Below are 25,570 nucleotides of genomic sequence, written 5' to 3' on the forward strand. Positions count from 1 at the left end.
AATGGGATAGTGGCTTGTGGTCAGAAAAACAGTTAATGGAAATGTCTTCACTGCGTTTTCTTAGGGGAAAAATATCTGTATAGAACAAAATAGAATGGAAAATACAAAGTTTATATGTTATAATCTCACATCAAAGGTCTATTGACAAAAAATTACAAGTCCATAATTGTCCAACGTACAGTGAGTTTAGTTGCAGAGATTAAAAATGCGTGGAAACGATGGAGATACAGGAAAGATGTAAACAGAGTAGAATGTCCATAGGTAGTTCACTGGAGTGTTATCAAACAAAATTTGATTTAAGCCATTTGGAGATATTGGAGCAGCTGATCAAAATAACAGTAGGTTTAAATGATCACCTTACAAGAAGTGTTGAGATCTACCTAGTGAATTCAAAGATTAGGATTGTGACAACTGAAGGTACAACTGTCAAAACAGGGTGATAACAACTCAAATACTTGACAGGCCATAATTAAGGACGATAGATATCAGTGAGGTTTGTAGGACTAGAGGAGATTACTAAAATAAAAGGTGCAAGATTATGTAGGGACTTGAAAACAAGGATGGAAATGTAAATAGAAGTTTGAACACTTGACCTTGCTTTGTCTGTCACAGGCAGCAGACCTGTTATCTTGGTTAACATGGTTTTTGGTCAGTTGATGTCTGCCAAAAATGACCATACTTCTGACCTTTCAATCTAAATTGTACATGTGCAGAATTTCTATTTTATCAATACAAAGTACAAATGAGGTCCCTGATGCAGCATTAAACACCTGAAGAATATTTTGTAAAGACCCAAGGTTTTAAAACCGTTATTGCCAGCTCAGTAACACTGCACACATTTGAAGTACCAATAATACACAATTTACCAGGTCAGAACTCTATTAAGCTTCTGACTTCTTATCCAGCTAAAACCCTATATTTGTTGTACTATTGCATTAGGTCATTGACAGCAACTGAGCAGGAAGAATCACTGCTACCTTCATCCCCGATGTTATCAAGTGAGGATTCTTACTCACCAACAGCACCCCTGCAACACAACTGCCTGATTCAAGGAGGATTAAGAGTTTATCTCAAAAATGAAATTGGTGCGAATCTGTTATTACCAGTGGTGTCCCTCTTATTCCAAGGAAACTTCAGTTTAAATGGACTGTTGTAATCAGTTGGCACTTATAGCAATGATTTTAAAAAAATCTAATATGAGAGGTTCTGGAGCTTCCTGTTAGCTAATCTATGGTTATTCTAGTAAACAGAGGTAACAATTTGTCTGAATTGGCTTCCAAGATCTGAGTGATAGCTCACCGCTTTCAGCCTGATCTTGATGCTACTTCAAATCCGGAAGGCATCGTCGCTGTCGCAGCCGACTGGAAGATCTTCGCATTTCTTTTGCCGGTGACGTCTCCTGAGCTCTCTTTTAAAGGGAAATAACTATGAATGTGCTTTAACCGTTAAATACCGTTGTTGATGGGCTCGGCGACATAGAGCCGCGAGCTCCGAGCTGACTCCAACTGCCGTGAGAACCTTTACCCTGAGCTCGCTCCAAACCCGGCTCCTGCTCCATTCCAACCTTCACTGACTGGGGGGAGGAGGGGGGGAAACCACAAGTTTAACATTGCAATAGTTTAAAAAGGAGCCATTATTAGGAGGCAGACAGCGAAAAGTTGGAAACATTGTCAAATTACATTCTACTCTCATTAGTCTCCAGTTTGAAATAAAACATGTAATCCGTTTAGTAAACCTGCAATGAGTCGATTACTCCCCGGCGAATGGATTCGGCGGACAGCTTCCCCGCTCTGTTCCAGCAATGAGACGCCTCCATGTGGCGCGCTCCCTAGAATTGGCGCTGATCGTGGATTATCCTGCAGAAATATTTGCTCCTCCTGCCTGCAATCTGTTCATCATTGCTCGCTGCTTGGTGAAAATCCAAAGAGACAATGTTGTTACATTTATTCGCACTACGGTGATCGAAACTTCCATTGATCCTTTTCCCTCGTTCCTGCACAAAGGCAGAGAGGGTGAAAAGACCGGAGCTGTTCCCAGTTGAATTGAATTTATTGTCACGTGTACCGAGGCACAGTGAAAAGCTCTGTCTTGCGAGCAATACAGGCACATCACAGAGTTAAGTAGCATAGATGAGTAAATAATAGGTAAACAGCGGCAAAAACAAACAGAAACACAGGTACATGTGAATGTTCAGATTTTGTGAGTCCATTCAGTATTCTAACAACATTAGGGTAGAAACTGTTTTGAAACCAGCTGGTGTGCGTTCAGGCTTTTGTACCTTTGCCCCGATGGTAGAGTTTGCAGAAAAACATTGCCAGGATGGGATGGATCTTTGAGAATGCTGGCGGCCTTTCCTTGACAGCGAGGCTGGTAGATGGATACTATAGATGGGAGGTTAGCCTTTGTGATTGCCGGGCCGAGTTCACCACCCTCAGTAACCGTCTCCGATCTTGAATGGTAAAGTTAACTTACCAGGTAGTGATACACTAAGACAGAATGCTCTCAATGGTGCACCCATAAAAGTTGGCAAGGGTATTTGCTGTCATGCCAAATTTCCTCAGCTGCCTGAGAAACAAGAGACATTGATTAGATTACCTACAGTGTGGAAACAGGCCTTTTTAGCCCAGCTAGTTCACACTGACCCTCCAAAGAGTAACCCACCCAGACCCATTTCCTTTAACTAATGCACCTGACTCTACAGGCAATTTAGCATGACCAATTCACCTGACCTGCACATCTTTGTGACTGTGGCAGGAAACCGGAGCACCCGGAGGAATCCCACACAGACACGGGGAGAATGTGCAAACTCCACACAGTCACCCAAGGCTAGAATTGAACCCAGGTCCCTGGTGTGGGATATAGGTAAAGTAGTGTTACTTCTGCAATCATAATTACTTATGCAAGGTAAATGAACTCACACCAGTGTATAATTGTTTCAGCCAAGAGCTGAGTCAACAAGAATGAAAACTATGTGAAGGAAATACATAATTGTTTTTGTATTGTCTAAAATGTGCATGCAAGAATGAAATGTGCCTGCAAACAATGGTAGATGTTACAGACAAATAGATAAGGTGCTGTGAGGGGAGGGGGTTAAGCTAGATGTGCCTGTACAAACAGTAGTTATAAGCATCTATTTACCGCTTCTGCAAAAACAAGAACAAACCACAATCAAGAAGTCATGAGGTCATAAGATCATAACAAGTGAGAGAAACAGATGGTAGTGAAGGAGGATATACCTAACAACGGACCAAACGGCCTTGTGAGGCCAGAAATAAGCATTTTGTCACAGACAAGGCCGAATAAGGCAAGAGATGAATAAGAGTAATGGGCCCCAGTCTTAGAGAGGTGGGAGATTTAAACAGGGGAGGAGCAATGGGATGAAAGAATAGGAACCAAATTACATAAATATTGTGTACTAGTTGAATTCAGTGTGTGTGTATATCCCTGCCTTGAGGACAGTGGACCCAACACCCCTCTTGTAAGAACGAAATAAGTGACACTACTGATTCAGATCTTGTCTCGGACTGAACTTACTGCAGTGAATGAGCTTCGTTTCTCACACTGGCACTGTGAGGCAGCAGTGCTAACCACAGTGCTGCCGGTCATAGCATTTCTCATCGTAGTCTAAAGGCTGTGATTTTGCAGTTGCAAATGAAAGACAATAAAGCAATTAAGACATGCAGTATTATCCAAACTTAATTACAATCCTGAAACAGACTGGGGCAGTTTGGATGGGCGAAGATAGAAATTGGAAATATGGTTTCAATTGAGGAGGGAAACGGAACTGAGGGACTGAAAGGCACATTCCTGTGTTCTTAAAAATTGTTTGAAATGCTGAAATTTTACTCACCATTTCATCATAAAGAAAATATAAGTGATTTTAAGAAAAACTAAGGGGTTTCCTTTTTTCATGAACAGTGTTTTAGTTCATATTCAAGGGTCGGCTTTCCAGTCATCTCTTAGCGTTTGCACCACAAAATCGAGCCCCTTATCCCACCCACAGACTCACAAAAAAAACTGAATCAATGATTCTGTCTCAAAAAGCGATAGGTTTAAATACCAGGATGTAGCTCATAAATGTCAGTCTGTTGGTTCTGATTTAAAAGACTTGGCAGCATGGAAAGCAGCTGAGGGTGTGTGGTGTCTAAAATGAGTACATCCATTGCCGAGGTTGTACAAGGAAAAGAAATGACAAGTGTGTTTACAGAAAAAAAATGACACAAGATACTGTGGGTGTGGGGTATCTGAAATGTTGGAAATGCTCAAGAGGTGAGGCAGCATCTGTGGAGAGACTAACAGAGTCAACAGCTAGATTTTGGGATTAATGGAGAAGCGATGGTCTTCACCTGATCTCAAGCACAGATTTGATAGGCCAAAGGGCCTCTTCTGTACTGTGTGATTCCATGATACAATGATCTTATGATTTCTGTGACCTGGATTTCCTCTTTTCTGCTCTTATTTTAAATATGACACCTTATCAAGCGGAGTTGAAGGCCTTCAACAGTGTTCAGGTGGTTGCTTAGTGTTAATATCATTACACTAATAATGTACAACCCCAGGCTAATGTTCTGGAATTATGAGTTGAATCCCAACATGACAGATGTAATAGTTAAAACAATTTTTAAAAAAAGATATCTGTATTCAGAGCACTTGTTGCAACAGCAATATGAAAAACTATCTGGTTCATTGATATTCTTCAGGGAAGGAAATCAGGCCTGATTTGGCGTACATATGACTCCTGACCCACTGTAATATGGTTGATTCTCAACTGCACTTAGACTCATAGAAATGGACAGCATGGAAACAGACCCTTCAGTCCAACTAATCCATGCCGACCAGATATCCCAACCCAATCTAGTCCCATCTGCCAGCACCCAGCCCATATCCCTCCAAACCCTTCCTATTCATATACCCATCCAGATGCCTGTTAAATGTTGCAATTGTACTAGCCTCCACCACTTCCTCTGGCAGCCCATTCCACACATGCACCACCTTCTGTGTGAAAGGTTGCCCCTTAGGTCTCTTTTATATCTTTCCCCTCTCATCCTAAACCTATACCCTCTATGTCTGGACTCACCTAACCCCAGGGAAAAGACTTTGTCTATTTACCTGATCCATGCCCCTCATGATTTTATAAACCTCTATAAGGTCACCCCTCAGCCTCCGACACTCCAGGGAAAATAGCCGTAGCCTATTCAATCTCTCCCTATAGTTCAAATCCTCCAACCCTGGTAACATCCTTTTCTGAACGCTTTCAAGTTTCACAACATCCTTCTGATAGGAAGGAGACCAGAATTGCAAACAATATTCCAAATGTGACCTAACCAATGTCCTGTGCAGCCGCAACATGACCTCCCAACTCCTATACTCGATACTCCGACCGAAAAAAGAAAGCATACCAAATGCCTTCTTCACTATCCAATCTACCTGCAACTCTACTTTCAAGCAGCAATGAACAGGCACTCCAAGGTCTTTTTTTTTCAGCAACACTCCTTAGGACCATACCATTAAGTGTATAAGACCTTTTGCTTTCCCAAAATGCAGCACCTCGCATTTATCTAAATTAAATTCCATCTGCTACTCCTCAGTCTATTGGCTCATCTGATCAAGATCCCATTATAATCCGAGGTAACGTTCTTGGTTGTTCACTACACCTCCAATTTTGGTATCATCTGCAAACTTACTAACTATACCTCTTAAGCTCACATCCAAATCACTTATATAAATGACAAAAAGTAGTGGATTGAGCAGTGATCCTTATGGCACTCCACTGGTCACAGGCCTCCAGTCTGAAAAACAACCCTCCAACACCACCTACCTTTGAGCCAGTTCTGTATCCAAATGGCTAGGTCTTCCTGTATTCCATGAGATCTAACCTTGCTAACCAGTCTCTCATTGGGAACCATGTTGAACGCCTTACTGAAGTCCATATAGATCACATCCACTGCTCTGCCCTCATCAATCCTTTTTGCTACTTCTTCAGAAAACTCAATTAAGTTTCATGACACTTGGTAATAACTTGGACAACCAGATCCCAATGCATCTTAGCACACTGCTTTCTCTTACCATTTAGACAATATTCTTTTCTATTCTTCCTGCCAATATCACATGATTCCACATTGTACTCTATTTGTCAGATCTTTCCCCACTCATTCTGTGCTGGCTGAGATTACACTGAAGGTCTTATATAGTCTCGCCTGAATTTCAGTGATCATCATTTTAAACACTACCAGTTGACTCTCACGAATAAGAAAGCTGTCCTCTGGGACTAAGGTGATTTTACCTACTGCCACACAACATGATGGAGATAACCTCAATGTGAAAATAGGACTCCAAACCATTGTGTGATGGCCCCTATTACTGTCAGGAAAGATGCATCTACTATTAGTTAGTTCAGGAGAACAAGGTCAGGATTGTTATTCACCCATGTTGTTTTTCTCACCAGCTGTCATAAACCCAGTCTATCAGTATTCCTACAAAGCCTGTTGGTGATATACATTGAAGTTCCCAATCTAGATTATGTCCTTTGCTCTTACTGTTCTCGGTGATTTTTCAAAATGATGTTTAGCATAGGTTCCAGAGTTGAGGGAGGTGGTCATCAACAGGATGTCTTTGCCCATGCTTGGCTAATGCTGTGAGACTTCATGAGGTTCTAACTCAATGTTTAGTCCCAATTGTATCATGGCTTACTTGGATTTGACTTGCTTTTTGCATGCAGGACATACCCAGGCAATTTTCCATATTGTCGGGTAGATGCCAGTGTTGTAACTACTAGAACAGCTTGGCTGTTCTGGTGCACAAGTGTCCAGTATTATTGTCAGGGCTCATATCCAATGATTCCAACCATTTCTTGATATGATGTGGAGTGAATTAAATTGGCTGGTGAGGCAGCCTCCTGGCTGCTAAAACATAGAAAGATTGCTAACTTGGCCAAACAGTAAGGAATGCTGGGTACATTGGCCAAGCAAAACTCTGAAATCACAAAACCCACACACCAGACACAGTGCAAATATAGCAGCCACGTGCTAGTGAAATGAGCATAATGCAAAAGGCAACAGTTATTCTGGACAGACACCCCAAACAACCTATCCACTAAAGAAAGGAGTGCCCAGACATAAAGGCACTGGGTCCTGTTAAACAAAGAAATTAACAATGGCCTGCCATCTAAATTATTGACTCTTGTATCAAGCTATTAAGTGTATCTCCCTGATTTGGCCAGAACTATAGGAAGTTCCAGAAAACCATCTAAAGGGTATAAAAACATGGAATTCACCTGCAGACCTCTGTCTTGAAAACAACCTCGGAATCTCTGGAATCGTCTGAGGCCTTCCAAGGAGACCAGCATTGCAAGAGACTTTCACCACCTGACCATCCAGAGAGAGAGAGGAAGAAAGCAGGTTTGTAGACCCAGAGACAGAATAACAGAAAAAGCGACGACGTAAATTTACAAGGGACTCAGGAAGTAACTGTAAGGGGCCAAAGATGATTAGGGATAGTTTGTTTAGTATTAATTTCTTAATAAAGTGGATTGTTTTGCTTTGGCACCAGCTTGTGTTCATATTCATTTGACTGTTTTGGTATTGTGGGACACCTGGGCAAATTCATTCATACCATTCTGGTCGGAGTTGTCTGTAACTTGTTTAAAGAGGAAAGTCTGAAGACACTGAAGACTGGCATCTCTGATGCTGGGAACAACAGGAGGAAGCCAAGAGGATCATCCACTCAGCACTTCTGGCTGGAGATTGCTGCAAATGCTTCATTCTTATCTTTTGCACTGATATATTTAGCTCTTTCATCATTGAATATCGGAATATTTGTGAAGTTACCTCCTGCAGTGAGTTGTTTAATTATCTATCACCATTCACAACAGGATGTGGCAGGACTGTGGAGCTTAGACCTGATCCTTTGCTTGTGGGATTACCTAGCTCTATCACTTGCTGCTATCACCTCCGGCATTTAAGTATTCCTGTCAAGAGTGTGGTGCTGGAAAAGAACAACAGGTTAGGCAGCATCCGAGGGGCAGGAGAATCAATGTGTTGGGCATAAGCCCTTGAATGGCATATGCCTGAAACATCGATTTTCCTGCTCCTCGGATGCTGTCTGACCTGCTGTGCTTTTCCAGCACCACACTCTCGACTCTGATCTCCAGCATTTCAGTCCTCACTTGCTCCTATACAAGTATTCCTGTTTGGTAGCTTCACCAGGTTGATACCTCATTTTCAGGTATGCCTGATGCCCTCCTGCACTCTGCATTGAACTAGGGTTGATCCTCTGGTTCGATGCTAATGGTTGAGTGGAGAAGTTGCTTGGCCATGGAGTTACAGATTGTACTGGAGTACAATTCTGTTGCTGTTGATGGCCGATAATGCCTCATGAATGCCCAGTCTCGAGTTGCTAGATCTGTCCAAAGTCTGTCCTATTTAGAATGAAGATAATTGATTGATTGATTGTTGCTTTGTTTCTGAGCAGCACAAGCAGATCATAGTAAGCAAGGACATGCAGATCAAAGAGTGAAAAAATTTCTTGGACAGAGTGAGGCATACAGCTTACACCGCACATTAACAAAATCAACATTATTTGAAGTAAAGGGGTCCATTCATTAGTCTAATATCACCAGGGAAGGAGCGGTTCTTGAACCTGTCGGTGCATGTTTTCAAGCTTCCGTACCTTCTGCCTGATGGAATAGGTTGTAGGAGAGCATTACAGGGGTATGATGGGTCTTTGATGATGTTGGCAGCCTTTCTGTGGCAACGAAAGGTGTACTTGGAGTCCTTGGATGGAAGGGTGGCTTCCCTCTTGGTCTGGACTTGCACACAATCTCCTGTAGTTGCTTCTGATGTTGGGCAGAGCGATTGCCATACCAGGCACCCTTGATGAGGAGGTGCTGGTCTTGGATGTTGGACAAAGTTAAAAATCACACAACACGAGGTTATAGTCCAACAGGTTTATTTGGAAGTACAAACGTTTGGAGTGCAGCTCCTTTCTCAGGTGCAGCAAGATCATAAGACACAGAATTCATAGCAAAAGATCATAGTGTCCTACAGCTGATGAAATATATTGAACAAACCTAGATTGTTGTTAAGTCTTTCATCTTTTAGAATGGGTGCAGGTTTTGATTCATTAATGTGTAAATCCCAGAAATTCTTTCAAGTCACATTCCTTAGATAACTTAGTTTTTATAAAAAAGAGATGACATCTCAGCTCAGACAATGCATTAAAGCTTTGTGGTTAGAGGCTATTTGTATTCCCACTTTGGAAATATAACCAGTCTGACTCAATATTGAATAATCAATCGAAAACTGCACCCATTCTAATAAAAACCTGTTCAGTTGATGTAGGTAGGGGAGGTGTTCTCCTTTCTTTCTGAAATCAACGATCAGTTATTTTATTTTGCTAACAATGAGAGAGAGGTTGTTATCATTGCACGACGTCACCGAGTCCTCTATCTCCTTTCAGTATTCTGACTCACCATTGTTTGATATCCGTCATACCAAAGTGGTGTCGTCAGCAAATTTGTGGATGGTGATTGTTTGGAATTTCACTACACATTCTTGCCACACAACACAATGGAAGATATTCTCAATGTAAAGGCAGAACTTTTATTTCCACAACAGCTATGTGGTTACTCCTACCGACACAGCCATGGGCAGATGCAGTTGCAGCTGGCAGATTAATAAGTGTTACGACATGGGGTACCACCCTTCTGCTTAATTTAAACCAGCAACAGAGAAAAGATTTATCCTGAGTAGTAATCTTTGAAAATTCGAGAGGCCAAGAACTAGTTAAAGTAAAAGTAACAACTTTATTTCTTAAAGTATAATAGAGAATAATTAACTCATAACTATTTACAACTTCTTTCCTTTTCCTTTCCTACTTTCCCCTTCTATGATACTAGTCCGATAAAACCCCCCAATTAAGATTTAGCAAAATTCAACTTTTCCAAAAGCAGCTAGACATCGAATCTTCTTTCCTTCTTATTAGGGATATCTGCTTTGCAGGTTACTGATCAATAAAGGTACCTCTAAGAAAGCTATTCTCGGGGGAGCCAAGATGGCGGATGAGAGGATCGTGTTGCAGAGCTCCACACTGCAGCACAAGCAGGACTAACTATTAACCTGCCTATCCCAGACCATCGCAATATCCTGGGACTCTAGAAAATTTGTGGAGTCCCAGGAAACTGAAAAATTAACTTACCTGTGTTTCTTGCTGTCCAGAGATGCTGGAGAAGGGAGGAGGAGCATCCGAGGCCGGGCCCACGGCCCAGCCTATAGGATCCTTGGACTCGATTACCTACCAGGCCATTGTGAACGAGCTTGCGAAATCTCGCGAGATGCTGGGTAAGTAGATAGAGCAGAAGCTGGTACCGATCTCTACCACGCTGCAGAAATATGAACAGCAGCCGGGAGGCCTGGAGGAGAGGACAGATGAGGTTGACACAAAGTCGCAGTGGTAGACGCTGATGCCAGCTCCTCGAAGGATGGGATCCAAGCCCTGGAGATGCAGATCTGTAGTTTGTGTGACCAAATGGATGATCTTGCGTGACCAAGTGGATGATCTTGAGAACAGGGGCAGGAGAAAAAATATTTGGATCATCAGTCTGCCTGAGAGTAAGGAAGGTGAGCAACCTGCAGAATCTATTGAGGACTGGTTGCCGAAATTTCTTAAATTGGAGACTGACATGAGAGGCTTGCAGATCGAAAAGGCACACCAGGTCATGGCATGGAGATCAGATTTGGGTCAACATCCTCGTCTTCTCCAAGTGCTGTTTCATCACTATAGAGATAAGGAAAGAATTGTGGAAGCTTCCAGAACCCATGGCAAGGGTCTTAAGGCCCCAATTTATGAGGGCTTTAAGATCACGTTCTTCCAGGACTTCTCAGCGGTGGTGATCCAGAAAAGAAAATCTTATGACGGTGTCAAGAGAAGACTGAGGGAGCTTGGGATCCAGTACTCCATGAGGTATTCAGTGGTGCTGCGGATCACCTTAGATGGATTTGTACAACTCTTTGACACGTCAGAGAAGGCAAGAGACTTTGTGGAAAAATTGACCTAATCTGAACAATGGTATGTACAAATAGTAGTGTTGTTTGGGTATGTCTTTGTTGTTTTCTAAAAAAAAGAACCCCCACCCCAGACAGACACACACACAGACAGACAAAGACCCACACGCACACATATATTTTGTGTGGTGAATTTTTTTGTACTTGCAGAGTTACATTGCACTTTGCTCAAAAACTACATACATTCATGTAGAACTCTGAGCTCAAAAACTGCATGAATTTATGTAAAACTCTTATCTCACTTTTTAGATTGGAATCAATCTAAACGTTAGGTCATACACAGAGAACACAGGGGGCTAACACCTTCAACATATTGTCTAGCTATCACCATTGTTAACAGCTAACCCGAGAATGCAACTTTAAAAAAAAGGGTTTTGTGATTTACACATGAAAGAAGTGAAACTATCACTGTATTCTAACAGATGAAAGGCTTAACAGACAATCAATTCTTCAATGTATAATTCCGGTTACATCACACTGCAAATTTTTGCTATAAATTCTGTGTTACGATCGAGCCCTCCACAATCACCTGATGAAGGAGCGTCGCTCCGAAAGCTAGTGTGCTTCCAATTAAACCTGTTAGACTATAACCTGGTGTTGTGTGATTGTTAACTTTATAGGCAGTTTGGGATGGGTAGTTGCCTCTTTTGAGCATGGAGTGAGTTCCCCTATTCAGTGCCATTGGCACTTTATATGTTTTTTTTGGTGTTTGTTGTTTTTAATCTTTGATAGTTTTGTAGGTTGGTTAAATGTAGTGGATTTAGTTTATGTAGTTTTTATGTTGGTTGGATCATGTGACACTAAGGCTCAGCGATTTGTGGTTCAAGTTCCTCCTTTCTGGAATTTGAACGTTACTGCAGAAGGTTACAGCTAATGACTTAATTAAATGCTGTACCTGGAATATCAAGGGAAATCACTCATCAATTAAGAGGAAAATGGTACTTTTGAGTCTTAGAATGGAAAAGGTGGATATTGCTCTGTTACAGGAGACACACTTGGATGATAGGGAACATTTGAAACTACAGCAGAACGCCTTTGATCAGGTTTACTTTTCATCATTTAATACCAGAAGTAGGGGAGTGGCTATATTGGTTGGGAGGAATCTCCCATTTAAGTTACAAAAGTGTGTTAAAGACACACACAGGAGGTTTGTAATTCTTAAAGCCTTGATAAATGGGGAAGAATATGGTGTTTTAAATGTTTATTGCCCTCGAGCTCATCCCCTCAAGTTCTTCATAGATGCGTTTTCTAAACTGATCAATCTCATTAGAGGGGAAGATTTTAACTGTCTCATGGATCCCACAGCAGACAGGTTGCCTCGACCCTCGACACCCTCTGTACAAACTGAACAACTAGTGGACCTGTGTGTGGAGTTAGGGTTGGTGGATGTCTGGAGGCATCTCTATCCTACAGGCAGGATTTTACGTTTCTTTCCAATCAGCACTGATGTTACACCAGGATTGATTTTTTCTGACCCCTGTGGCAACCCTGGACTTAGTGGCATCTCATACGATTGGTAATATTACCATCTCTGATCACGCTCCAGTGTGCCTGTTCGTTAAGATTATGGACATTACAGTGGGTTCAAGGCACTGGCGAATGGATTCCTTTATCCTCAAGGATAATAAGTTTATGGAGTATTTCTCTAGAGAATGTCGGGCGTTCCTAGACATTAACCTAGACTCAGTTAGTATTCCATCTGTCCTTTGGGAAATTGCCAATGCCTATGCCAGGGGGTTAGTTATCTCCTACTCTGCCAGTAGGAAGCAGCATGAGGGTGAGCAGCAATGTCTCCTCTAAACATGGTTGAAGGCGGCTGAGAAGGCTTACTTTGACAGGCCCTCGTTGGTCAAGCTACAGAGGATTATGGTACTGTGGTCTGCACTGAATTCCATGCTCACATAGACAGCAAAGAAGGAGCTTACCTCTACAAAGCGAAGATTATATGAGCATGGTGACAGGCCAGGCTAATACTTAGCATATCTTGTCAGGAAAAGAAATGCCCCACAAGCCTTTACATCGATTAGGGAAGGGTCTGGGAATTTAACATGTGACTCCAAAAAGATTAATGTGGCATTCCAGAGATTTTACTCTAACTTATACCAATTTGAGGGTTGTGAGGAGGACCGGACTAAAATGGAATCTTTTTCTAAGGACCTAGCGCTCCTGGGCATGACCCTTGAACAAGAGTCCTTTTTCAATGCCCCCTTATCAGAGCAAAAGGTGCAGGAAGCTTTGAGGCAGCTTCAGAATGGAAAGGCACACGGTCCCCGGTCCTGACGGACTTCCCAGCAAATTCTGTAAGGAATTTATAAACATCCTGTCAGGCCTGATGCTCAATATGTTTAATGACTCATACTGCCATGATTATCTCCTGCCATCTCTGAGAGAGGCCAATATTTCATTTATTTTTTAAAAAAGGGAAGGTCCCGGAGGACTGTGCTTCCTACAGGCCCATTTCACTTTTAAATGTGGACTTTAAAATCCTTCTAAGACTCTCGAGTTAAGGCTGGAGACTGTGTTACCCAATATTGTTAAAGAAGATCAGACAGACTTCATAAAGGGCTGCAGATCCTCCAATAATGTTAGGAGGCTGCTTAATGTAATTCAAGCGTGTCAACAACAGTCAAAACAGGGATTGGTGATTTCTCTAGATGCAGAGAAGGCATTTGACTGAGTTGAGTGGCCATATGTTTTCTATACTCTGGAGCAGTTTGGCTTGGGCGAAGCCTTTATAAGATGGGTAAAGATTCTCTACAGTGACATTCTTGCTGCAGTCATTACCACTGGGGTACAATCAAGTAATTTTAACATTTTTTGGGGCAGCCAGCATGGCTGTCTCCTTTCGCCACTGCTTTTTACGTTGATGATTGAACCATTCATCGGGATCCCAATATATCAGCTCCAGAAGTGGGGTCAAAATTACATAAGATTTTGTTGCATGCAGACGATGTCCTAATCTTTTTGTCAAATCCAGCATTTTCAGTGCCTCACCTGATACAATGCAGCTGTGCATTTGGCGTCTTTTGGGGGTACATGATTAATATTGCTAAATCAGAGGCTATGCTTATGGGTGGTCTTACGAAAGGTCTTGAGGGGGAATATCAAATCCCATTTAAGTGGTCACAGTGGGGTTTTGTGTATTTGGGCATATTCATTACTCCAGTTCTGGATCGGCTGTTCAAAGCCAATTTTGTTCAATTATTTGATAAAATCAAACAGGATGTTCAAAGATGGGAGGTGCTTCCGGTCTTGTGGTTGGGTCAGATAGCGTTTATAAGATGAATATTCTCCCCGTTTGCTATACGGATGCACCCCCTGATTTTCAATAAGCAAACATTCAGGAGACTGAACGGCTGGTTCAGCTCCTTTATTTGGCATCGTAAACGGCCCCTCATTAAATTAGCTAAACTGCAACTGCCTCACAGATTGGGGGGGAGTGGACCTTCCAGGGTTCAAAAGCTGCCAATTAAGCTTGCTTTTTTCTACATGAGGGATTGGGCCTGTGGGGACCCTTTCTCAATATGGTTAGATATTGAAGCCTCCCAGGCAAGGTGCCACCTTACCAGCTTGCTGTTTTTTGACAAAATGAGGACAGTTAGGGAATATTTCCATAACCCAATAGTTATCAATACTGTTAAATCATGAAGGACAATTCAGCAGAGGGAAGGCAATATTGGCAAAACATCTTCTTTTACACCTTTAGTGGGTATGCCGGGTTTTCAACCAGGGATGATGGATTCAGGATTCAAACATTGGGCAACGAGGGGTGTGTCTTGCATGGGTGATTTATTTGAGGGAGACACAATGATGTCCTTCAGTCATTTAGCACGGAAATACGAGCTATCTAACAAGGACCTCTGTTTTTTTCAAGTTAGGGATTTTATTCAAAAAAAGACTACACTTTTGACTGATCCCTACAAATCCGACATAGAGAGTGCTCAGTGCTAAGAGTACACTTTCTGTCAGCACTTTATATCATCAGTTGGGGGCTGCCCCCTCAGATGAGTTTGACTGACTCTGCCAGGTGTGTGTGAGAGAGCTAGGTGTTGAAGTCTTTTCAGAGGCATGGGAAGATATTTGAGAAAATACAAGGAAGGTATCAATTTGCAATAGGACCCAGGCTTTACAGTTAAAGATTCTCCACAGGGTCCACTTGGCTCCGGACCGTTTGTCAAAATTTAAACCAGGGGTATCTTCAACATGTCCCAAGTGCAAGGTATGTATGGGCACGCTTACCCATTGTCTCTGGTTTTGTGGTAGGCTTCAAACATACTGGAGTACTGTGGCGGGTGCAATGGAGTGGAATTTGGGAGTAAGGGTGGAGAAGGACCCAATTTCTCTTCTTCTGGGACTGCCCAGTGTGTTCCTTGCAGATGCACCTAAGAAAAATCTTTTCAACATCCTCACATTTTGTGCAAGAAAGAATATCTTGCTAGGCTGGGTATCTGAAAACCCCCCAGCCCTGTCGGGTTGGCGGAAGTTTGTTATGCAGCACATTCCCTTGGATTTTCTCACAAGTATGGTACACCAGTGAGAATTTCTATAAGACATGGCAGCCCTTTTTGGAATACCTGGACACAGATTTATCTGCCACACTAATAGGGGCTTTTATATAGCCATAACGATTGTACTTTACGAGTCCAATATCCAGGGAGGAGGATCTGTGAACGTATGAGTGTCTTGTTTGGCTGTGTTATTACTATTTATTAGTTTGTTGTGGTTATTATTTATTTAGTTTAGTGGTTAATTGGGTTTTTTATTCTATATTTTTGTATATATATTTATACATTTGTATATGAGGGTGGGTTGGGTTATTTTTTACTTTTTTCTTGTGTTCTTTTCTCATACTGTTTGAATTGTGTTGTTTTGTATTTGTTGTAATATATAAGATCAATTTTTTTTCAATATATTTAAAATAAAAGAGCTATTCTCTGGGCAGTGTGCAGATGTCGTTGGCTTGGCAGTTCTCCTCCCAACTGTTCAATTTTCCCCAGTCTTATATCCCCCAAAGCATCGGATTGTGTCATTGGCTTTTAAGATTGTCAATATACTAAGTTCAAACCTGATTGGAGTTTAGCATTTTTGGGGGTATAACTTAAACTGATTGGCCTAATTCAAATCTGTTTTGTCGTTTCCAGGCAACATAGCTAATCCAGCTTTCGACCAAGTGTTACATTGTTACCTTATTAAGACCATTTGGTGCTGTCAGGTAGTTCTGCTAGCTTTTAATTCTCTTAACGGTACAGCACACCCATATCTTCATAACAGTAAGGATGAGGTCAAGTATGTTTTCTCTCGTTTCTTCCCTCACCACCTGCCACAGACCCAGTCTAGCAGTTATGTCCTTTCAGACCCAACCAAATTGATCTGTAGTATTGCTGCCGAGCCACTCTCAGTGGCGGACATTGAAATCCCCCACCCAGATTACATTTTGTGCCTTTGCCACTCTCAGTACTTCCTCAAAGTGTCATTCAACAGGGAGGATGGTATATGGTAATCAGCAGGCAGTTTCCTTGCCCACATTTAACCTGAAACCATGAGACTCCTTGAAGTCCAGAATCAATGTTGAGGACTTCCAGGAATGTTCTCTTCTGACTGTCTATCATTGTGCCACCATCTTTGCTGGGTCTTCCTGATGGTGGGACAGGACATATCCAGGGATGGTGATGATGGCATTTGCGACATTGTCTGGAAGGCATGATTCCATGGTTTTGACTACGTCAGGTTGTTTCTTGAGTAGTCTGTGAGGCAGCTCTCCCAATTTTGGAGGAGAAAGTGAGGACTGCAGATGCTGGAGATCAGAGCTGAAAATGTGTTGCTGGAAAAGCGCAGCAGGTCAGGCAGCATCCAAGGAGCAGGAGAATCGACGTTTCGGGCATGAGCCCTTCTTCAGGAATGGCTCACGAAGAAGGGCTCATGCCCAAAACGTCGATTCTCCTGCTCCTTGGATGCTGCCTGACCTGCTGCACTTTTCCAGAAACACATTTCCAGCTCCCAATCTTGGCACTAGTCCCAGATGTTATTGAGGAGGACTTTATACGGTTAACAGGACTGTTTCTGCCGTTGTCTTTTCTGGTGCCTAGGTTGATACCTGGTGGTCTGTCCAGTTTCACTTCTTTGTTGAGACTGATATAAAAGAGTGGCTTGCTAGGCCATTTCAGAGAGCATGTCAGAGTCAACTACATTACTGTGGGTCAGGAGTCACATGTAGGCCAGGTGAGGATGGTAGATTTTCTTTTCTAAAGAACATCAGTGAGCCAGATTTTTTTTAATGATTCTATAATTGGTAATGGTTCCATAGTCATCAGTAGATACTTAATTTCAGATTTTTAAAATTGAATTCAATCCCACCAGTTTCAGAGGATCTAGTGTCATACACAGGCCAGATCAGGTAAAGATGACAATTTATTTTATTAAAAATAGGAAAGCTGTTGGGTTCTTAATGGTAATGCAATAGCTGCATGCGCCACAGATATTTAACTAACTGAATTCATTATGCATTTTGAACTTGTCTCTCTAGATTGTTAGTCCAGTAACTGTATCCATTATGCAGGTATCAATGTAATATATGTTTACAGTAAAAAGCATGTAAGCTTAGAGTATATGATACAAAAAGAAATATATTCTGTATGCATTTTACAAGTAAATATAATCATTGAGAGTAACATTTAATACAGAATGCACAGTCAATATCTTAAATAATAAAACCAATTTGTTTGTTACAGCCTTAAAATGTTTTTATTGTTTTCATAAAATCCCTAATGTAGAAGCAGGCCATCAGCTCATCGAGCCCACATCTACCCTCCAAAGAGGAGCCCACCTAGACCCGCCTCTGCTTTTCTCATGGTTAATCCACCCATCCCCGGAACACCATGGTCAATATAACATGGCCAATGCACCCAACCTGCTCAACTTTGGACGTTGCGAGGAAACTGGAACACCCAGAGGAAATCCACGCAGACACACAGAGAAATGTACAAACTCCACAGAGACGGTCACCTGAGGGTGGAATTGAACCTGGGTCCCTGGCACTTGAGGCAGCAGTGCTAACCACTGAGTCACCGTGCCACCCTTAAATATTCAAGCCTGTCATGAGTCAAATTTAGAATCTTCTGATCCATAGTCAAGTGCGGTATAATTTGGGGAAGTGTTTATATCTCTTGCCATTATCAATTCAGTCAATAAATTAAAGGACAACTTTAAAAATAGCCATTATATCAAACACACCCACCAAGTTGGAACTCCACATTTAGGTCCACTTAAGGTACAGATATGAGGAGAGCAATATTTAAGCAGTCTGTGTACAAAAACAGAAATTGCTGGTGAAACTCAGCAGGTCTGGCAGCATCTATGGGGAGAAAGCACAGTTAACGTTTCAAGTCAGGTGATTCTTCATCACTTGTCCTTCCAGATGGATGTGAGGGACACATTAGCTCTGCTTTCTCACCATAGATGCTGCCACACCAGCTGAGTTGCCAGTTGTACAACATTCCCTTTGATGCTGTACAATTATAAAATACAAGTGAACTGGAATACCGCATATTGTCAGAAAAGAAAACAAATATGGAGCACAATGTTTAAAATAACCTTTTTGTCAAAGACAGTTTAGTACAAGAAAATGTTAAAATATGATCACTATGTCTCAACATGGTCACTTTGATAGAAAGAGCAGATCATTCTAAGCCCTTAAGATATCTAATGCTGGTATGGGACCATATGTGAAATAACTAAAACCTCCAAAAGAAATCATTTATTTTCTGGTCTTTTTACTGGGAATTATTCTGTTTCATGATCAATCACAAGTCAAGCTTCAATATTGGCTAGTAAAACAGATTAACTCTTATTTGGATACATAAAGGAAACACTAAAATTTTCAATATGTCAATGATCAACATGCATGCTGACTGAATATTTTAAAATAATTAGTTATCTCAAATTTTGAAAGGAAAGGAAGACAAGTTTTCTTTTGTAGTATTGTTCTCTCATCATAGCAGAACAAAGCTTTCTACATTTAAATGATGCATTAGGAAATATTTAACAAGAAGAAAGCATTCAGAATGTGGGCCCTTTACTGTCCACAAAGACAAACATGTGCTGTGCATGTATCATAACAGCCAACTGCAAGAATTGTTCTTTTGCACTGAGGTTATTAAGAATCTTCTGCCGTTCTGGTTAATCTTTCAGCAGTAGCCTGATCTTCCATGACATCAATATTACATTTAGATTCCTTTTTATACCTTGACTTCCATTCCCATCCTCGTCGAATTCTACCTAATCTTCTTGCAAGACATGGGAACAGAAATACTGTTTTGCAAAGCAAAACTAAAGTAGGTAAAAAAACTGCAATGATAAATGTTGGAGGTGTATACCAGACGAAATACTTGAGCTCTACCCACTTTCTCCAGGCATATACCAGAGCATGAAGAGTGCATAGGAATAATGCACAATATCCCATCTTTGACTGAAACACAGACAAAGTACAAAAGAATTAATGTGCTCTTAAAAGAATAAAAAAAGCTTTTTTGAGTATCATAAACAACTTCCATCAATTTGTCACACTAGGATACATACAAAGTAAGCAGTCCTCCAAAGTGAATACTAATAGGAAAAGAAACTAATCTTCTGCAATTCCAATCTGAATTTGTTTTTATGTATTACATTATTTTGCATCACCAAACACATAAAGGTGCTCAAACATTTGCACACAATGCAAATTTATAAGTAGGTAACTTCAGTGGTTGTAACAATAGAGGTTAAATAGGGATGGTTAAATAAAAACTGTCCGTGTGCCAAGATTCAACCTGGCTTCTTACTGACTTTCCTGAGTAACTATTTTATTGAACATTCTGATTTAAATGGGGACTTTTGGAGAGTTTCTGGATAATGGATTTGCCCAGTGGAAAATTCAAATTCCTGAGCCGTTCCTTCAGAGTGTGCTACTATGGGAGGTCTTCAAGCACACAACTCCTATCTGCACTGGCATGATGATTGAATGGACAGTGGAAAATCTGGGCCAAAATTTCTGATGAATCTCCTCTATACTGCAATTGGGGAGGATTGTAGGAGCCTCTATCTCTCTGGCATTAACACTTGTAATTGGAAATTCAGCATAACAATACACAATCCAACCCATACCCCTCACTTTATTCCTGTGGTGCTACACATGAATGGTTTGACCTAAGTCATTTTGCATGAGTTATAAAGGTACCTGTATACACTGGAATTCTCTCCAATTTAGTGAATTGCTGACCGAAGGAACTGAAGTCACAGTCAATATAGCAAGAATTGCAAGACCCAAAATTCCTAGAGAAACATAAATTTCCATTCTCCAAACATCGTCCTCAATCCAAGCATCTTCTTTGTTTTGTTTCACCTGTTGCATCAATATACAAATGGAATAATTCCTTATTTAAGACAAAAAATCTTTAATATGTCGTAGTTGAAGCAAATATTTGAGTGTTAAGAAAAGGCCAAATACCAAAAACTTTATTTAACAAAATATACATCATGTCTAGGGGAGTGGGGAGAAAAACATGAAGCTGCCTTAAAAGCAAACTAAATGTGAATTTTTTGTATTGTTCCACAAATTCCATATACCTCAAATGCTTCTCAAATTAGATAATTTCAACAGGCAGCTTTTCAATGTGAATAGTTTTCCTTTTAGAATTTTTGTGATTATTATAATAGGTTTGTAGGTGTGCAACAGTTATTTGGATCACTTGTTTACCAGAAAGTGTATGTGTGAGGTGGGGGATATGGTTGAGAGCTGACAAACTACTCCCTACAATTAACTTGCAGTTCACATCACTGGTGATCTTGCGCTGGAGAAGAGCAGAGCGATCTATTAAAGGTGAGAATGACAAAAGTGAACAATCTGGGGCTTGTTACAGCTGCCAGCAGCACAACATTAAATCATTATTTATTGCTGCGGCTGACTTGAAGTCTTCGGAGGGTAGTGAGGGTTGAATAAAATATCAAACTAGAATAATATAAGTGGTAGTACCACGTGATCTAGTACCCGAGCATTTGGGCACTTGTTTGAAGCTCTTGGCATTCTGCTTTCTTGCCTGCACCATCCGATTTTGGGAATTGCTGTCTGTCTCCAGGCGACATCAGCACTGCTAGTTGGGTGTTGAGCTTGTCTCTGGCCCAATCCAGAGACAGTCATAGTTGTAGAATTATACAGCACGGAAAGAGACCCTTCAGTCCAACTTGTGCATGCTGACCAGATATCCTAAACAATCTCAGTCTATCCAATCTCTTTTCATAACTCTAAGCCATTTAGTCCCATTTGCCAGCATTTGATGTTGAAATAGCAGCCAAGGGTCAGATTTTGGACATGGTCTAGGATTTAGGTTCTTAATCTCCGATGGAAAATACATCTCCTAACATTTTTTGTACCTTTTCATCAGTGAAAATATAAGCACTTGTTGATTGTTTCTCTTGTCTACTCAGACTGTCAACATTTAATTATTTGTAACATTGCTGTAGATATTTTTAAAATGTTTGTTCTGGAGATCCAAGGTAGCAGCAATCCAGTAGGTCTGCCCTGCTGATGTCTGCACCATAACCCAGGCAAAGTGGTGTATTTACCCTCCTTTTCTTAATTACTATGGCAAAATTCAGCAGCTTTAGATCCCTAGGATTGCTGTGTGACAGTTTTGCTGATTAAGGAAGATGACTAAGGAAAAGGACAACAAGCAGAGCACTTCCCTGCAGCAATGGACACGCCCGGAACCGCAGCGCGGCTTCCGCAAATGCCCCAGGGGACTTACCTGTGGAGCAGAGCCTGGTCTTGGAGCTCGTGAAACTCCGAGAGAAGATCGATTCAGCAATGGAGGAGACCCAGGTCAAGATAGAACTGATCTCGGCCATGCTGCAGAAGCATGACCAGGAGATCCAGCGGCACGGTCAGTGTGCGTGGAGGTGGAGCAGCGGACTGCAGCGTCCAAATCCACGGCAGAATCCTCGGCAGGTCGGGTCCAGGTCCTGGACCTTAGTAGAGCAGGTCAACGACTTCGAAAATTGAGGCCATTGGAAGAACATCCACCTGATCGGTCTGCCGGAACGGGAGGAAGAAGGCCAGCTAGTCAGTTTTTTGGAGCAATGGCTCCTGCGGATTTTGGGGCTGAAACGTGATGCAGGCCAGGTGTGGGTCGAGCGGGCCCACCCAGTCCTAGTTTGACTCCAGCACTATAGAGACAAGCAAATGGTGTTGGAAGCTTCCAGAGCACTGGGGAAGGATCCACAAGCCCTGACATAAAAGGGATCAAAAATTATGTTCTTCCAAGACTTTTTTGCAGCTGTGATCCGCAAGAGGAAGGCCTTTGATGAGGGAAAGAGGAGGCTGAGGGACTTGAATATTCTGTATTCTGTAAGATATCCGGCAATATTACATTTCAGCAATGGAGGGCCCGTGTTTAATTTTGACTCATCAGAAAAGGCAAAGGACTTCCTGGGCACCTTAAAACAGACTGGCTCAAATAATGTAGACAATAGTGTTCACTTTGTTTTTTCTGTGGTTTACCTGGTTTTGTTCTTTTACTATGTGGGGGGTCCCCTTTTTCTTTTTTTCCCTCTTCTCCCTTCTTTCTCCCCTCCCATTATCCTTTGTTTTTCTATCATTCTATTTTTTTCCCTCTCTTGGTATGGGATGGAGTGGGGGGATTGGGGGAGGTGGTTACCAGGATTGCTTAGGGTCAAAGTATGGATGGGATGGGCTGAACGCTCACTTCTAATTTTGTTATAAGACGCATATAATTTTTTTTACTTTGTTTTGCCTGGATTTAGGGCGTGGCTTCAGCTAGAAGGAAACATGAAGGTGTTAGTGGGTTGTGTCAGTACCCTCTGTGGGCAAAGCAAAAGTCTCCTCTTATTTGTTTGAGATGTTGGTTCATTGTAGAAGTAGTTGTTAGAAGTTTTGAGCTGGTAGGTTTTGTAGTTGTATTCTCAAGTTGAAACGAACTGTTTACTGTTTTCACTTGGCGCGTTATGAGCAGGGCTCTTCCTCCCGGGGGTCACGGACTGTCTCGGACAGCCATGGCTAATAGTTCATTTGAATTGTGCACCTGGAGTATTAAGGGGAGTCATTCACTGATTAAGAGAAAGACGACACTTTCAAGCCTTACTACAAGAAACATCTAACTGGTAAGGAGCACTTAAGGTTACAGCAGGGAAGGTTCGGCTGGGTGATTTTCTCATCCTTTAATTCTAAAAGCAGAGGAGTTGCTATACTCATCCAGAAAAATCTCCCATTTCAGCTGTTAGACTAAATTAAGGATGAATATGAGTGGTTTATGATCCTTATGGAAAGGAGTATGGGATTTTGAATGTATGTTGTCCCCGGCACACCCCCTCAAATTTTTAATGGATGCACTTTCCAGGTTGATGACCTTTGGAGTGTGTCATAAGATTACAGGGGGAGACTTTAACCGCCTTATGGACCTCGAGGTAGACAGGATGTCTAGGGGTCTCATGGGCTTATCCCTGCAATCCAGGCGACTGGTGGACCTGAGTGGCTAGCTGGAGTTGTTGGATGTGTGGAGATGTCTTCACCCTGAGGTTAGGGACTTCACCTTTTTCTCTCACCTACACAAGTGCTACACCAGGATTGACATGTTTTTTTACTCCATTGGCCTTTTTGAATTTGGTGCTGTCCTGTAGAATTGGTAACATCACCATTTCTGACCATGCAGTAGTGTACATGGAGGTTAAGGCTGGAGGTAATGGGAGAGGCTTGTGGGATTGGTGTATAATCCTTTTCTCCTGAAGGATAGCAAGTTTACAGAGTCTTTTTCGCACAAATTTAAATTTTTAAAAAATTCAGGTATGGCCAGTAACCCATTGGTGCTCTGGGAGACCGCCAAGATTTATGCAAGGGATTTGATTATTTCTCACTTGGCGACCCGGGGCGGCAGAGGGGAGAGCAGCAGTGTATGCTTGAGGCCTGGCTGAGTGCAACTGAGAAAGCATACTTTTACAGACCGTCTGTGACCAAGTTGCAGCAGATTACAGCCCTCAGGGCTGCTCTGAATGCTGCACTCTCCAGAGGGAGATCTCCTTTGTGAAACAGAGGTTATTCGAGTATGGTGAAAAACTGGCGTATCTGGCCTGAAAGAAAAAAGTGACGCCCAATCTATCACACCCATCGGAGAATATGTTGGTACTCTCACTTGCGATTCCGAAAATATTAACATGGCATTCAGGAAACTCTACTCTGAGTTGTACCAGTCGGAGAGCTGTGAGGACAGATTAGCAAAGATGGAGTCCTTTTTTAAGACCTTGGACCTCCCCGGTGTAACTTCAGAGAGGCATCTCTTTTGACTGCCCCTCTGACAATCCAAGAGACATGGGAGGTGGTGAGGCATCTCCAGAGTGGTAAAGCATCTGGACCAGATGGATTTCAGAGCGAGTTTTATAAAGAGTCTATAAACATGCTGGCTGGGCCAATGTTGGATATGTACAATTATATTTACAGTCAGGACTGCCTCCGTTCCTTTCTGAGAGAAGCAAATATCTCCCTTATTATCAAGAGAGGGAAAGCCCCAGAGGATTGTACTTTGTACAGGGCCATATCATTATTAAATGTGGATTTTAAAATTTTGTCAAAAATGCTGGCATCAAGGTTGGAGAAGGTCTGCCCTCCACTGTAAAGGAGGACCAGACATGGGTGGGTAGGTGGGGGAGGCTGCGTCTTGTTAGAGTACCTAAAGTTGGGGGTGGAATCCGATACCCTTTCAGATGATCACAGGGAGGCCTCCTGTACTTAGGCATTTTTATCACCCCTGCCTTTGATCAATTATATAAAGCTACTTTTGTGCAGTTGCTAGAGAAGATGACGTAGGACCTTCAGCACTGGGGCGGGGGGGTCTTCCGATATCCTGGTTGGGGAGAATAGCTCTAGTGAAAATGAATGTTCTTTCTTGTTTATTATATCCCATGCAAATACTCCCTTTGATGCTGCCCAGGCAGGCGCTACGGAGGCTTAACAGTTGGCTCAGTTCTTTTATCTGGCATCACAGACGGTCTCTTATTAATCTTGCCAAATTGCAGCTTCCACAGCTGGTAGGAGGTGTGGACCTTCCAGATTTTAAGAAATATCAATGAAGTTCCTTATTATCCTATGTGGCTGATTGGGCTTGCCAGGACCCGCGGTCAATCTGGTTGGACATCTAGGCTTCCCAGGCAGATTGTCCTTAATACAGTTACAGCATGGAGAATGATGCGACAAATTGAGGGCAATTTACAAAAAACTACCCTTTTTTCTCTCATAGTAGGAATACCAGGATTCTGGCCTGGATCGATGAACTCTGGCTTTAAGCTTTGGGAGTCCAGAGGAGTTTTCTGTTTGGGAAATTTATTTGACGGGGAGGTCATGATATCTTTCGAGCAGTTGAGCCAGAAATATGAACTATCTAGGAGAGACCTCTCTTGTTATTTTCAGATTAGGGACTTTATACAGAAAAAGATTACATGAATGGTTCGTCCCTATACGTCTGATGTGGAGA

The 25,570-nt window shown here is 41.9% G+C and overlaps 2 protein-coding genes across 15 annotated transcripts in view; both read right to left on the reverse strand.

Annotated features, from left to right (window-relative positions):
* Window positions 1–2,029, reverse strand: part of steap2 (STEAP family member 2, metalloreductase) — a 226,015-nt gene extending 223,986 nt beyond the window's left edge. For 2 of the 14 annotated variants that reach the window (XM_072575876.1, XM_072575877.1), the window contains exon 1: window positions 1,300–1,658. The gene's annotated coding sequence lies outside the window, so the exon portion shown is untranslated. Of the gene's footprint in view, window positions 1–1,299; window positions 1,659–1,735 lie in introns of those variants that run through there. The other 12 variants (XM_072575871.1, XM_072575872.1, XM_072575879.1 and 9 more) reach the window with 10 other exon arrangements.
* Window positions 2,030–17,502: 15,473 nt separating this feature from the next.
* LOC140480678 (STEAP1 protein-like) overlaps window positions 17,503–25,570 on the reverse strand; it is a 47,886-nt gene continuing 39,818 nt past the window's right edge. Inside the window, exons 4-5 of the mRNA XM_072575886.1 lie at window positions 20,272–20,436; window positions 17,503–19,524 (exon numbers count right to left, since the gene is read on the reverse strand). Coding sequence (XP_072431987.1) covers window positions 19,213–19,524; window positions 20,272–20,436 — 477 coding nt within the window. The 3' untranslated portion in view covers window positions 17,503–19,212. The remainder of the gene's footprint in view (window positions 19,525–20,271; window positions 20,437–25,570) is intronic.

Source organism: Chiloscyllium punctatum, chromosome 8, assembly GCF_047496795.1.
Source record: "Chiloscyllium punctatum isolate Juve2018m chromosome 8, sChiPun1.3, whole genome shotgun sequence".
NCBI classification, from domain to species: Eukaryota; Metazoa; Chordata; class Chondrichthyes; order Orectolobiformes; family Hemiscylliidae; genus Chiloscyllium; species Chiloscyllium punctatum.